Source organism: Neolamprologus multifasciatus, chromosome 23, assembly GCF_963576455.1.
Source record: "Neolamprologus multifasciatus chromosome 23, fNeoMul1.2, whole genome shotgun sequence".
In the NCBI taxonomy this organism is placed as follows: Eukaryota; Metazoa; Chordata; class Actinopteri; order Cichliformes; family Cichlidae; genus Neolamprologus; species Neolamprologus multifasciatus.
In genome coordinates this window covers 3012577-3024787 of record NC_140460.1, presented here as the reverse complement: position 1 = coordinate 3024787, position 12211 = coordinate 3012577, and the positions used below count along the sequence as shown (strand labels likewise).

The 12211-nt window shown below is 41.6% G+C and overlaps 1 protein-coding gene across 1 annotated transcript in view; it reads left to right on the top strand.

The window, feature by feature from the left end:
• atf6 (activating transcription factor 6) overlaps window positions 1-11690 on the top strand; it is a 34795-nt gene extending 23105 nt beyond the window's left edge. The window contains exons 15-16 of the mRNA XM_085152116.1: window positions 4218-4302; window positions 11139-11690. Coding sequence (XP_085008242.1) covers window positions 4218-4302; window positions 11139-11335 — 282 coding nt within the window. The 3' untranslated portion in view covers window positions 11336-11690. The remainder of the gene's footprint in view (window positions 1-4217; window positions 4303-11138) is intronic.
• Window positions 11691-12211: the final 521 nt, after the last annotated feature.

Below are 12211 nucleotides of genomic sequence, written 5' to 3'. Positions count from 1 at the left end.
CCGATTTACTCAGGAACAAATAAAATACTAAAAAAAAGCCAAACAATAACATTTTTAAGTTATCTAAGTGACTTATATATATTTAACCTGAGTAGCGAAAGACGGCGGTGGGTTTGAAGACGATTTGCCGGGAGTCCGGTGCTCTCACGGCTCTAGTGAGCCTAGCCCCCGGCTAGCTATCGAGCTAGTGGGTAACAGACGTCTCCGAAAACATCGGAGCACTTTTGAAAATATGTGGTGTCTTGATAAACTGAGCAGATATTTGAGGTTTACACAGCTACATTCTCGCCTGAAAATATGTTAAACGTTTATTTTGTGACCCAGAAAGAATAATAAGAGTAATATTAAAACTAACTAGCTGCCGCCATTGTTGTAAACTGAGCTGGGCTGCGCTATGAATTCTGGGACACAGCTTCTTCTTCTTCGGGGTTTAACGGCAGCTGGCATCCTTGTACATGCAGTGCTGCCATCTTCTGTTTCAGTCCGATATTACACTCTTAAATCCTACTACTTATTCCTGCGTCTTTTGGGATCTTACAAAGCTTCAAACGACGCGTCGACTATTAAATCAGTCGTCGACGACTTTGATAGTCGACGTAATCATGACTAGTCGACTAATCGTGGCAGCCCTAGTTTGGTTTTATTTGTTTTAAATTGGCCTGCAAGTTTATAGAACAAAGCACTATATAAATGTATGGTTAAATGTGGCTTGTAGTCTTATCTTGATGTGTGGGACGTGATATTCACATCTGCCTTTCATTCCTTCATTCTAACCAGGAAAAAGGGAAATTAGTTTGGTTCACGGTAAACTTTTTGCTTTGAGTTTTACAGGAGTTTTATTCTTTGCCATTTCACTGAACAACAAAAACGCACAGCAGCTTCCAAAGTGATAGCACTGGGATATTATTAAATTGGCTATCAAAAACTCTTTTGAAGCTGGAAAACACCTTTTTGTTCTCTGCACTGAGTTTAACTGGAAAGGCTAAGAATATTCCTGCTCTAGACTGCTGGATAATCTCAGCGAAAGTAAGCTCAGGGTTAGTCAGGGTGGTGAGAATTTTGACATATGTATCCAAAGATCGAGACACAAAGGTTCGGCTTTAGGTTGGCATAGTGACGACAAGGACAAAGGGAACAATGGTGTACCCGAGGTGACGGTCTTTGCAGGTCAAGTAGCCAGCCTTTAGTTTGTAGCAGCTTTGTGATGCGGGGGGGGGCCCTATCTTTGTGGATATTTTACAAACAATTGAATAGTTTAAACGTAAATTTAGGGCAGCTGTTTAGTTTGATTAACCAGTCATTCCTTACAAAAAGGCATTAAAAAGAAAGAAAATAACAATAATGAAGCGCTTCAGTGGATTTGTTAGATTTAGGGATGTGTTTCTTAGATTTTGAACTCTTTAAAGGTGAATTACACTTTATTCAGGTGTTTCTCTTACACTTGCATTTTCCACATTTTAGCCCATTCCTCTTTTTTCTGATCTTATCTTGATTTTATTCAGCTGGAGATAGCGTTCAAAAATACTGTTTTTAATGAATATGACAAAAACATAAGGACGAAATGATAAATAGACACTTCATGTAAAGTGTTTCAGTTACAGGCCAGTCGTTCACTGTGACCTTCTTTTAATTCTCACAGACCTTGTTAGCTTTTCTCGCTCAGTTTATTTGCCTGTATTTGGTTTCCTGGGTTTCGGGGTGTGTGTGTCTGACAAAGCAGGAATGCTTTTGCTTTTTTTTGTTCCAGTTGGTATGATGTTATTACAGGACTGCCAAAGTTCTGGATTAAACTGTTCATATTTTAAAGCCAGTCACAAAAAATTTTGAGTTTTGTCCCTTGAGACAAAAGTATTTTTTCATTATGGTCTGTTCTTGCACCTTCCAGCAGTTGAAGTCACTCTGTGCAGTATGTTGCAAAACGGTCACGTTTCGGTCAAGGCAGCTTAAGGCCGTGCAGATGCGTTACCACCTGTGTCTTAATTTAGGTAGTAAATGAGGTAAGACGATGGAGAAAACAACTCTCAGCGAGCTAAAGAAAGAATGGTCCAGGCGTGTCTTACTCTGCCGTCATTGTGTGGCCCTGTGTCACTTCTGATGCTGTTGTGGTGCCTGTGGCTTTATGTAAGTGTGCATTGGGGCGACGTGACGGAAACACTGCCAGCTTTCAGCCATCGCTATGGCAGCATCAGCTGTCATGCAGACTTGTCAAGCCCCTGATGAGGAGCAGTAATGTGGCTGGTGTTTTCTGTTTTTCCTTCCACTCTCCAATCACAGACACGCCGTCATTTTAACACATAATTTCACCTTTTCAGCTTACATTTAGTTGCCACGAGCATAGATCACAACATACACTTAACCGAAACAAAATTCTTTATGAATTTTTGCACCATTTTGATGAAACGTTACAGAAACTACGAAGCACATTCTCGTATTCACTGTTATGAAAAAGAAACTGTCTTTGCCCTATCCTGTTTATTTTCTGTAATCCATCTCCTGGACCCATATTCCTGTCTACCGTCACCTTAGCAACCTTCATGTCACTCATTCAGAGTTTTGCAAGCCCAGCATGATGACGGTAACCTGCTTACTAGGGGTGCAATGATACACAAAATTCACGGTTCAGTTCGATACTTTGGTGTCATGGTTCGATATTTTTTTGATACAAAAAAAATGTTCATGCCTTCTTAATTTGTCATTTATTTAAATTATAAATATATATTTTAACTCAAAAGTACAGTTTTTAAATTTAATGTTGCTGAAACAACAAAGTGATAAAATAAATCTATCTGATGGAGAAATCACTCATCTTTGGAAAAGAGAGTTTATTACAGAGAAATGTCTCTTTCCAAAATAAAAGCTCTACTATACGCTTCTTCTGGGCTATATTCTCAGCAGCATATTAAACATATCAGGTCCCCATAAGGAGAATCATGTGCTAACGGCTGTCTAAATGACTCGGGTAAAGTTTGTAGCATGTGTGCTTGTTGTTTTTGTCTGCTTCCACTTGTCTTTGCACTAGGATGATGTCGGAGTAAATGTGCAGTCATATTCGTTGTGTTCCCACTAGTGCTGTCAGCGTTAATCTGAAATGACGTTAACGCCACAACACGGCAAATCTCCGTTAACGAGCTACCGCGGATCGCCCCGTGCGTGGGGCTGGACGGCCAACACGTTAACGAGCTAACTGCGCTAACGCACTAGTTCCCACCCATGTAATTGAGCATTGCGTGGCACATCCAACATACTGTTTTACTTTTGTCCATGACACGCTTACCTTCAGGGTCATACGTCACATGAAAACCAAAATAGTTCCAAACGCCAGATCTGAATGAGGGTGGTGGAGGTTCAATTTGCCATGTTGCAACGAGCTTAGCTTCTGTCTTGCTAGCTTGCCCTGCGCTCAGTGAATCTGCGTTCGACTACTCCGCCTAGGCTGCACTGTAGAGCGCAGATCCACTGAGCGCTCAACACAGACAGCGTCGTCAGAAGGAAAGTTGATTAATTAAAAACTTTGTATTGTTCATACATATGCGTACCGAACCGAAAGCACTGTATCGAACGGTTCAATATCGATACGAGTATCGTTGCACCCCTACTGCTTACATTTGGTCTCTGGGTGGCTGGTAAGCCACCAGAACCTCACAGTTACCTGCAGAGGTTCACTGTTGTTAACGTTACACCAGCTGTTTAGGTTTTCTCAGCCTCTATGGGTTCACAAATATGTTTTTGCCTCACAAACTGGGAAAAGAATAAGAACCATCTTTTGTCATCGTGTTTCATTCTTAGACTCTGTTTTGTCTTAATCTCCTCATTTTCTTTGTTTTTGTTATCATTATTATTAATATTAATTAATTTGCTTTGCTAGTTTTACTCATCTGTTAAAATGTGCACTGGATATAGATTAGTTTTAGACAGCAGTGGTTCTAATAGCTTTAAAAGTTTCAGCTTCGAGTCATTTTGTGGAACAAACGGCTTCACGCTCTGATAAATAATACGAGCAACTTGTAACGTCTTCCAGCTTCTTCCACCTATTATCTTGCCCGTGATGACAGAAGCCTCGTTAAGCTGCTGGAGCTGATCGTGTGTATTCTTTAAGAAAAGGCTCTAAACTCATTGTGAAAGGCCTCTTTATCATTAAACACATACAAGCCAAATGTTTTGTTTGCTTTGAGTTTGTTGCGTTCTCCAATTTCCAACCTTCTCTTCTTTGTTCTCAGGATCATCTCCTACTTCCTGCCACCAGCCACAATAAAGGACGTCCGCCCAAGATGTCTGTTGTGTTGCCAGCCATGAACATAAACGGTAAGAAGTGCAGCACAGAGACAACAGTTTGGACGTGCAGCGCGATGGGACAGATAAAAGGCAGCATTACTTGTGACCTAAGACATTTACAGAAAAAAAAGGGTTAGAAATTCTATTAGAACAAGAGTTTTGTGTTTTACTTCTGAGGTTGTGTTTTCAAGGTTTTAGTTTAGAAGCAAATTAAACAACAGTTAAGCAAAGAAATTGAAGAACATTTGTTTCTTGCCTGGAGTGCATCAGTTGACTATTAAACCTACTTGAAAGTCTAAGCACTTTGCTCAGAGTTCACCGGTCAATTCATTCATTGTTACTGAGTCACATAATAACTTGTCATTTAACCTTTTAAAGCCGGTCGGAGCTGCACGCTCTGTTCTGCGTAACTATTTTTAAATCCCGGAAGCTCTGCAACCACATAAGCTAGCGCAATAATTTTTTTTGCATATGAAACCGGAGGAGTTGTACTTACATCTTATGCCATCAGCTTGTCCTCGGTCACAGTTTCCTTCCACATATAGCTTTGCAAAAACTGCATAAAAAGCACTTGCAGCAACAAAAACATAATATTCCAGAAACACGCTTTGCCGATCCGATCAGCTGTTCGTAACACTTCCTAGACGTCAGCGCGAACTTTTGCATGTCCGCCATGACCTGCCCGAAACCGGAAGTGACGTCATTTTCGCGGAAATGTAGTTTTTGTACCATCAGGGCCTCATGAGCCTATACTGGTGTTTTTAAAAGTTATGTTTGACTTTATGACTTTCTGTGTGGTTTCTGGGATGCTTAGGACTCATATTGCACTGCTGGAAATAGTTTATTTTGATGCATATGCTGCTTTTTTGCAAATTTGCACTATAATATTTATTTTCGTTTTTCCTGCAGTGTATAAAAATTGGTGTATTTCAAAAATAAAACTATGAAGACACTCAAAATAAATTTCCTGTGGTGGGAAACTATTTTGTGCAACTTTTTTGTATTTACAGTTTTGAGGGATAAGCCTCTTAAATTTCTCTAACTAGAAATATATGTTAAAAAAACAAAAGATTTTCAATTTTTTTGTAGTTTATTACACTTTTTTGCAATTTATGTAATTACTATGCACTTAATGCAGACATATTACTAAAATCTGGGCTATAATGGTTGTATTGATGTATAGCAACTTGAAATGGTCCTACAGCATGTAAAAATATAATATAAGCTCTGGCGGACTTGTTTCTATGGTAGGTCTTAAAGGGTTAATAATCAAATAACTTAAAGCAAATTTCATGTCCGCTTCAGATGGGAGAGCAGAGACACAGCTCATCTGACTCAATTTACTCATGAAAACGCTCTTGCGGTCCACAGCTGTGGACAAAGTGGGTGGCAATCAGAGCGCGCTTGGTTGTGTTCTGGGGGCTGCTTTCCACCAACCCGTTTGGCTTGTAGTCGCTCATTTATTTTCACCACCTGCCTTCAAAAACAAACACTGGATCAGCAGAAAAGCGTAGACTTGCACTTGTGCATATTCTCAAATTATTGACAATTGGTGCATGCGTGTTTTTGACATCCATGACATCATCGAGACTTTCCTTCACGGCTGTCAGATCTGCAGGATTATCAGTGCGTTCTATCAAAGTCCGGTCATTAGATGCTTCAGTAACAGGTGGCCTGATTTTCACAAAGCACGTGTAGAAGTGAGCTGAGAGAGAAACACGCTCAAGAGGGGCTGTGTTTATGTCTGATGTAAGCAAATAGGAAGACACCACACTGTTGTTGACAGTTGAACTGTCATTTTTATTTTGTTTTCCTGTTAACTTCATACTTGTGAGTGGAGAAGCATCCAATTTGGTTAATGTTTCAGCTAACCCTGGGAGGAGTGAGCGGGTGAAATGTGAGCCGCTCACTCAGCAGGAGAGACGAGGCCATTTAGTTTTTTTTTTCTGTGAGATGGGTGTTAGGTGAAGATAGATGAAGGTAAACATTGTTCTCGGTTGGTCTTGTCAGGGAGGAATGTTAAGGTCCAGGCCAGTCAAATGAAACCATTGAAATAAGCAGTAAATAGTGAAATCCAAGATGTGCTTGTGAGCTAATTGTTGAAATGGCCAAACAAAGGTGGCATTTATAAAGAAACGTCAGGTCTGGAAAGATTCTCGATTGCTCAACAAAGGTCTCAAATTTGCACGATCTGTCATGGACGCTTGAATTGAGTTACAAATTCAAAACAGCGGGTTAATGCCTGTCTGTTCGTGTCTTTGCGTGTAATAAGTTGGCTCGATGATGTGGTCGTTCCTAGGGAGAGGGCTAACACCTGTTTTATGTTCAGAAATAACACAACTGCTCCTGCCTTGTGACGGAAAACTTAGGACTAATGCAAAACCAAGACCGGGAAGGCTGACAAAGCAAAGGATGCAGTAATTCTCCACACTGTCCTATTTCCTTTCAGATATGGAGCCCCATGTGCTGCACAGATAGCAGCCTTCAAGTAGCATTTTAGATTTATGCTGTCCTTGTTTGGGCCTTTGAAGTGATTAAGTGCAAATGTATGCATATTTAGTTGGTGAGACCCTTAGAGAAGGAGAAACACTGTCCTCTTACTGGAGAGTAATACTGTACTGGAAGATAATTCTTTCCAGCTCGCTGTTGCTGCTCTGCTTTAAGAATGCCTTCCTTCTCTAGTCACTAAATAGTTTTCATCTGGAGGGGATGGAGAGGCTTGGCTAATCTGGAGTGATCATTTCGTCTGTCTTGGTCAATAACTGAACATTAAAGATGGAGTTTTTGATCTAACGTCCACACTTCATCGAGTTGTTTAACCTAGACATATTTGATTTTCTCTAAAAATGTATCAGCCACAGCAGTGGCTCCTTATAAGGGCTGTGGGGTGTGTTTATTCAGTAATCCTCTGAGTTTGAAAGCAGCTCAATCAATTGAAAGCGACGTGTTTGAAAGAGGGGAATTTTTCAGGGTTGACATCACTTACAGGTGGATGGACGTACGAGACGCACTGCAGTCTATTTTTACTTCTGTGAGATTATACATGCGCACTGTAGCCAACAGGCTGCTTTTCGCTGGGGGTTCAATGTACAGCTCTATACTGCTGATTGACTCGAGGGTCAGATTTTCCTACTTCCCTAATCTAAACAGCAGGGCTCAGAAATGGAGTTCACTCTCACCAAACCAAATGTTTAACTCAAGCCACTCCAGAAAAATAAGACTGCAGTGACTATAGTGATTATGTGCCTTTAGAAATGACTTGTTTGGTCCATCATTGAGCGCTGCGGCTCAGATGAATCTTAACCACTTGTTGGTTGAATTCAGTAAGGCTTCAGTCATAGAGACCAGTCAGTGATCCCCCTGGAAACCTCTGGTTGCTAGGGAAAAATGTGGATTCCCCAACTTGAAAACTTGAAATATTCTGAAATGGAGAACATTTCCCTTCAAAATAAAGGTTTTGCTGTCCCACAGCAGCCAACGCATTTTGAAAGGTGCAGCTTTTTTACTTTGAATGCAGACAGACGGTTGGCAGAAATGTCTGTGAAGGTTCTCAGTCATCCAGGTCATCGTAGTCAAAGGAGCTTGGAAAGAAAAGCGTCTGGACTTCTTTAAGTTGCTTGAAGACGTTTCACCTTCATCCGAGAAGCTTCTTCAGTTCTAAGGTCAAATGGTGGAGAGTCCCAGATATAAACCTAGTGGGAGTGTCCCCCCACAGAGGGACAAAAGGACCCCCTGATGATCCTCTAATCGCCTGAGCCAAGGTGTGAAACTGGGTGTGGGTCCCAATCAGCCAGAGTTTCGGGTGAGCTCATTGTGAAACCTGGCCCCAGCTTATCATGCAAATTCCTGAGGTCAGATGGCCCAGGGTGTGAGTGGGCGTTAAGGCGTCTGGGGAGGGAACTCAAAACTGGATTATAGATAGCAGAGAGTTGGTGTCGTAAACCACCGCCTCTGTTCAAAGATGGTCGCTCACAGTGGACATAGATGCTTCTTTCACTCCTCTTTCAAACCATCTGTCCTCTCTGTCCAAAATGTGAACGTTGGCATCCTCGAAAGAGTGACCTTTGACCTTTAGATGCAGATGGACAGCTGAGTCTTGTCCAGTGGAGGTGGCTCTTCTGTGTTGTGCCATGTGCTTGTGAAGTGGCTGTTTGGTCTCTCCGATGTAGAGGTCTGGGCATTCCTTGCTGCACTGTACAGCAAACACCATAATGTTAAGTTTGTGTTTTGGAGTTTTGTCTTTCGGTTGAACCAGTTTTCGTCTGAGCGTGTTGCTGGGTCTGAAATGCACCGGGATGTCGTGCTTGGAGAAAACCCTCCTGAGTTTTTCTGGAAGCTTCTCGGATGAGAGGTGAAACGTCTTCAAGGAACTTAAAGAAGTCCAGACGCTTTCTTTGCAAGCTCCTTTGGTGGCAGAAATGGCATTTTCTATGGAAATGACCGCAGCAACCTGCTGGCGGGTTAAAAAGGAGGATTTCACTGCAGCAGCACCACAGCACTACCAGCAACTACTCACAAACCAGTTGCACAATATAAACGTTTCCTAGTGATCAACAATGGCCAAGGGCTCACAGACTGCAGGCCTCCGTGATCGGGGTTTTAGCAATTGATTTTCCAGCTACTGCTAGCAACTTCTCACCAGACAGTTTTCCCCCCCTCACAACTGGCAGTTACTAAGTCAAATCTAAGCTTATTATTCTTGATTTTTAATGGTGAGCATTACTTTTTTTGCTTCTAATTGGCTCTTACATTCTACTGTAGAATGATGGCTTGTAGTTTCGTAGGTTAAAGCCGAACATACTGGAAAAGTTCATTAAAACTGGACTGATGGTTTGTGTGAATGTGCCCCTCCATTTATTTTCATTGTCCTAAATCACATTATTTAGTTTGGGACCATACTTACTGATGAATAATGCTTCCTTTTGATGTAAACAAAACAAAAGGCCTTCCTTCATGAACATATCCTTAGAGTTTGTTCCAGTCTGGCAGCCAACGTCCTCCTGAGATGCCCTCTCAGGTTTCCTCAGATGCACCGCTGCCAAACGTCGGGCCTTTATCGGCGTAGACCAGCTCGCTGTGACGCTGAGGGTTTCTGAAACAGATCCAGATGGTACCAGTATAAGGAGGAAATGAGACCACGCAGAGCAGGATGGCAGATCTGGCAGCCTCTTCAAAGACTCGCTATTTGAAAGCTGTGTGTTTGTGTGTTTCCTCTTTCACTGTTCAGGCCTCACAAGCTGTTAGTTAAAAAGAAGTTACACAGTTTGGCATTCTGGTGAAAGACTGATGTAAACAGAGTCGAGTGTTACATGGAAGTCCTCAGTTTGGATAATGATTTAGGCAGTAGCCCAGAAATGACAGAGTCATTGCTGTACACTTAAAAAGTATTGATTTCATTAAGGAATAACAAAGTGCGACTGAAATGGTGAGTATTTGTATTTACAGGAGCACTATTTGGCAAATAGAACTAAAATGGTAAACGCAGCATGTTAGCAGGCTTAGCATTTAGCTCAAGTAACCGCTTGGCTGAACAAAAACAGTATTTATTTATCTAATGTCTGCTAACAGCAGCTGAACTCTGCAAGCAAGTGGTCACATAAGTCCAAGTGTAGCAGCAAAAGCCGCGTTTCTTGCCATGGGTGGATTTTATTGCTTTTGAACGTAAAAGGCGAAAAATGTGTAAACTCACTGTGATAAGTTCAGCCTCTGAGAGTCACGGGACCTCGAACTGATCCAGCCGCAATATACATGATTCATTTTTCCAGTCTCCTTCAGACCTAAATTGAGAGATGCAGATGCAGAGAATGACTTCCAGAGATGTCTGCTGAAACACTGAAGCTATTGGAAAAGCTCTGGTTTCAGTGCAGGTGCAAAATCTGCGGTTTATCAGCAGATGAAGTCATGCTCAGAATTACCGGTACTAGCTGTCTAATGATATGAACATCAGTGGAATCTTCCATCTTGAGAAGGAACTATTTTATAGCCTCTGTACAATCAGACGAACTCCCACTCCCAAATGTATGTCCTGATGAAAGATTAGGAAGCTGATGGCTTACACGGGTATCTGGGAAAATGACCAAAGCTTTTTAAAAGATCTTTGCAGGCTGTTTGGATCGGGTGTGATCCATATGGGGAACTTTATCTCAACCCCCACACAAAAGAAGCCGCAAGTTATTTGAGTTGTTTGTTAGTGTGAATATATAAGCGATCCTTCAACATGTTTTAATTCCCATTTTGTCCACTTTAAAGGGTGTTTTTTTCCGCTCCAGGCTGAGAATCTTGCTGGATACCACAAACCATGAGCCACTAGTATCAAGTCCAGTATCTTTTTCCAAGTTTCCCAAAATAAAAGCAGATGGCTTGTTTGTAGGTCAAGCTTTCAGATGACTCTGTGAAACATACAGTATTTAACGTTGTCTGCACTGTACACCATCTGCTTTCCCCGGGTTTCTTCAAACACAACAGCCTGACTCATCGGCGGCAAAAACCTTTCTGACTTTTCAGCTTTGCCAAACTTTCTCTTCGTCTCTCAGCCCAGCAAGAAGCATCCTGACTCATCATCTGCAATCACTCTTTCTTTCTCCCACACTCTCGCCAGACTCTTTCCAGTTCGCATGTCCTGCTCTTGTTTAGAGATGTTTTGTTTATCTCCACGATGGAGAAATCCAGCGTGTGACTCACCTCTGGACTCCATCTGTGTAGCCCAGCCTCCGCCCAAACTCCCTGCAGTTATCCCCCCTACCTAATGTCAAACAATACTCGGTACACTTCCACTCGCTCCACTCGAGCAAACACACAAATGAAGGTACGCTAACTTTATTTGCAGATTTATTTCACAACCTTCTTCTCCCTTTCTTGCCTTACAGACAGCATCATAAGGGACAAAGACTTTGAGGTGATGATGCAGATTGACTGTGTAGTAACAGACACCAGGATCCTCCACATCAGATCTTCCAGCATCCCGCCTCTGCTCCGGGTGAACCGCACTGACACGTTTTACCAGAACTCCCCAGCAGAGAACAAGGTTGCGCCTCCTGTCGGCGTGCTAATGGGGTCTGCGTGAGATCATCAGCGACTCCTGCCTTCTTTACACCTCCTCATTAAAACTCATAAACAGAAGCACAAGATAACACCTCAGTTAATAGTTTTTCTCATTTTTATTTGTATGAATGTGGAAACTAGTCATTGGAGGTTACAGAGGAAGCTCCATTTGTCCTCACCGCTCAGCCGCTTTCTGGCTGATTTCTGGAGCTGGACTGTAACAGGGTCCAAGCAGCAGCAGACTAGCTCCTTGTGTGGCAACACTGACTTACCCGTGTAACCCCAGATGCTTTATGTAAGGGTAATTGTTTAGCGGCAGGGGGCAGAGCATTGAACCTTGAGTTACCCCGTCATAACACAAATACTTTTACCCCTTACAGCTTACTTTCAGTCGGCTCTTTTTTCTGCACAAGCTCCAAAGCTCTGTGTGTGTTTAAAAAACATTAAATACGTTTTAAAAATGCATTTTTATTTAAAATGACCTGTTTGTTTGCTACAAAATTGAGTGCTATAATCATTTCTTTCTGTCTCTAAATAAAGCAAATCTCATCAGTGATGTATCAGACATGACAGATGAGTTATCTGCAGCAACAGAGGCACAAACTCAGGAAGTTAAGTGATCTTTGAACCCTATCTGGCTAATTGCTCTGTTATCTGCTGGTTTCTATTGCTGTCGATGAAGATTTTCACTAGTTAATTTTTTCGGGTCTTCGCTGTGTTTCTATATTCATGGACACGTTTGGTTACTGTACATATTTATTGCTGTTATTATGTAACAGCACACATCTGTGGTTTAATCCAATTCCCTCATTTTTATTTTCCTTTGAAAAATTCAGTAGTGAAGTTTTTTTCTTTCATTTTTATTTTGGTGATTTTTTTATGCTTTTTTTTTGTTATT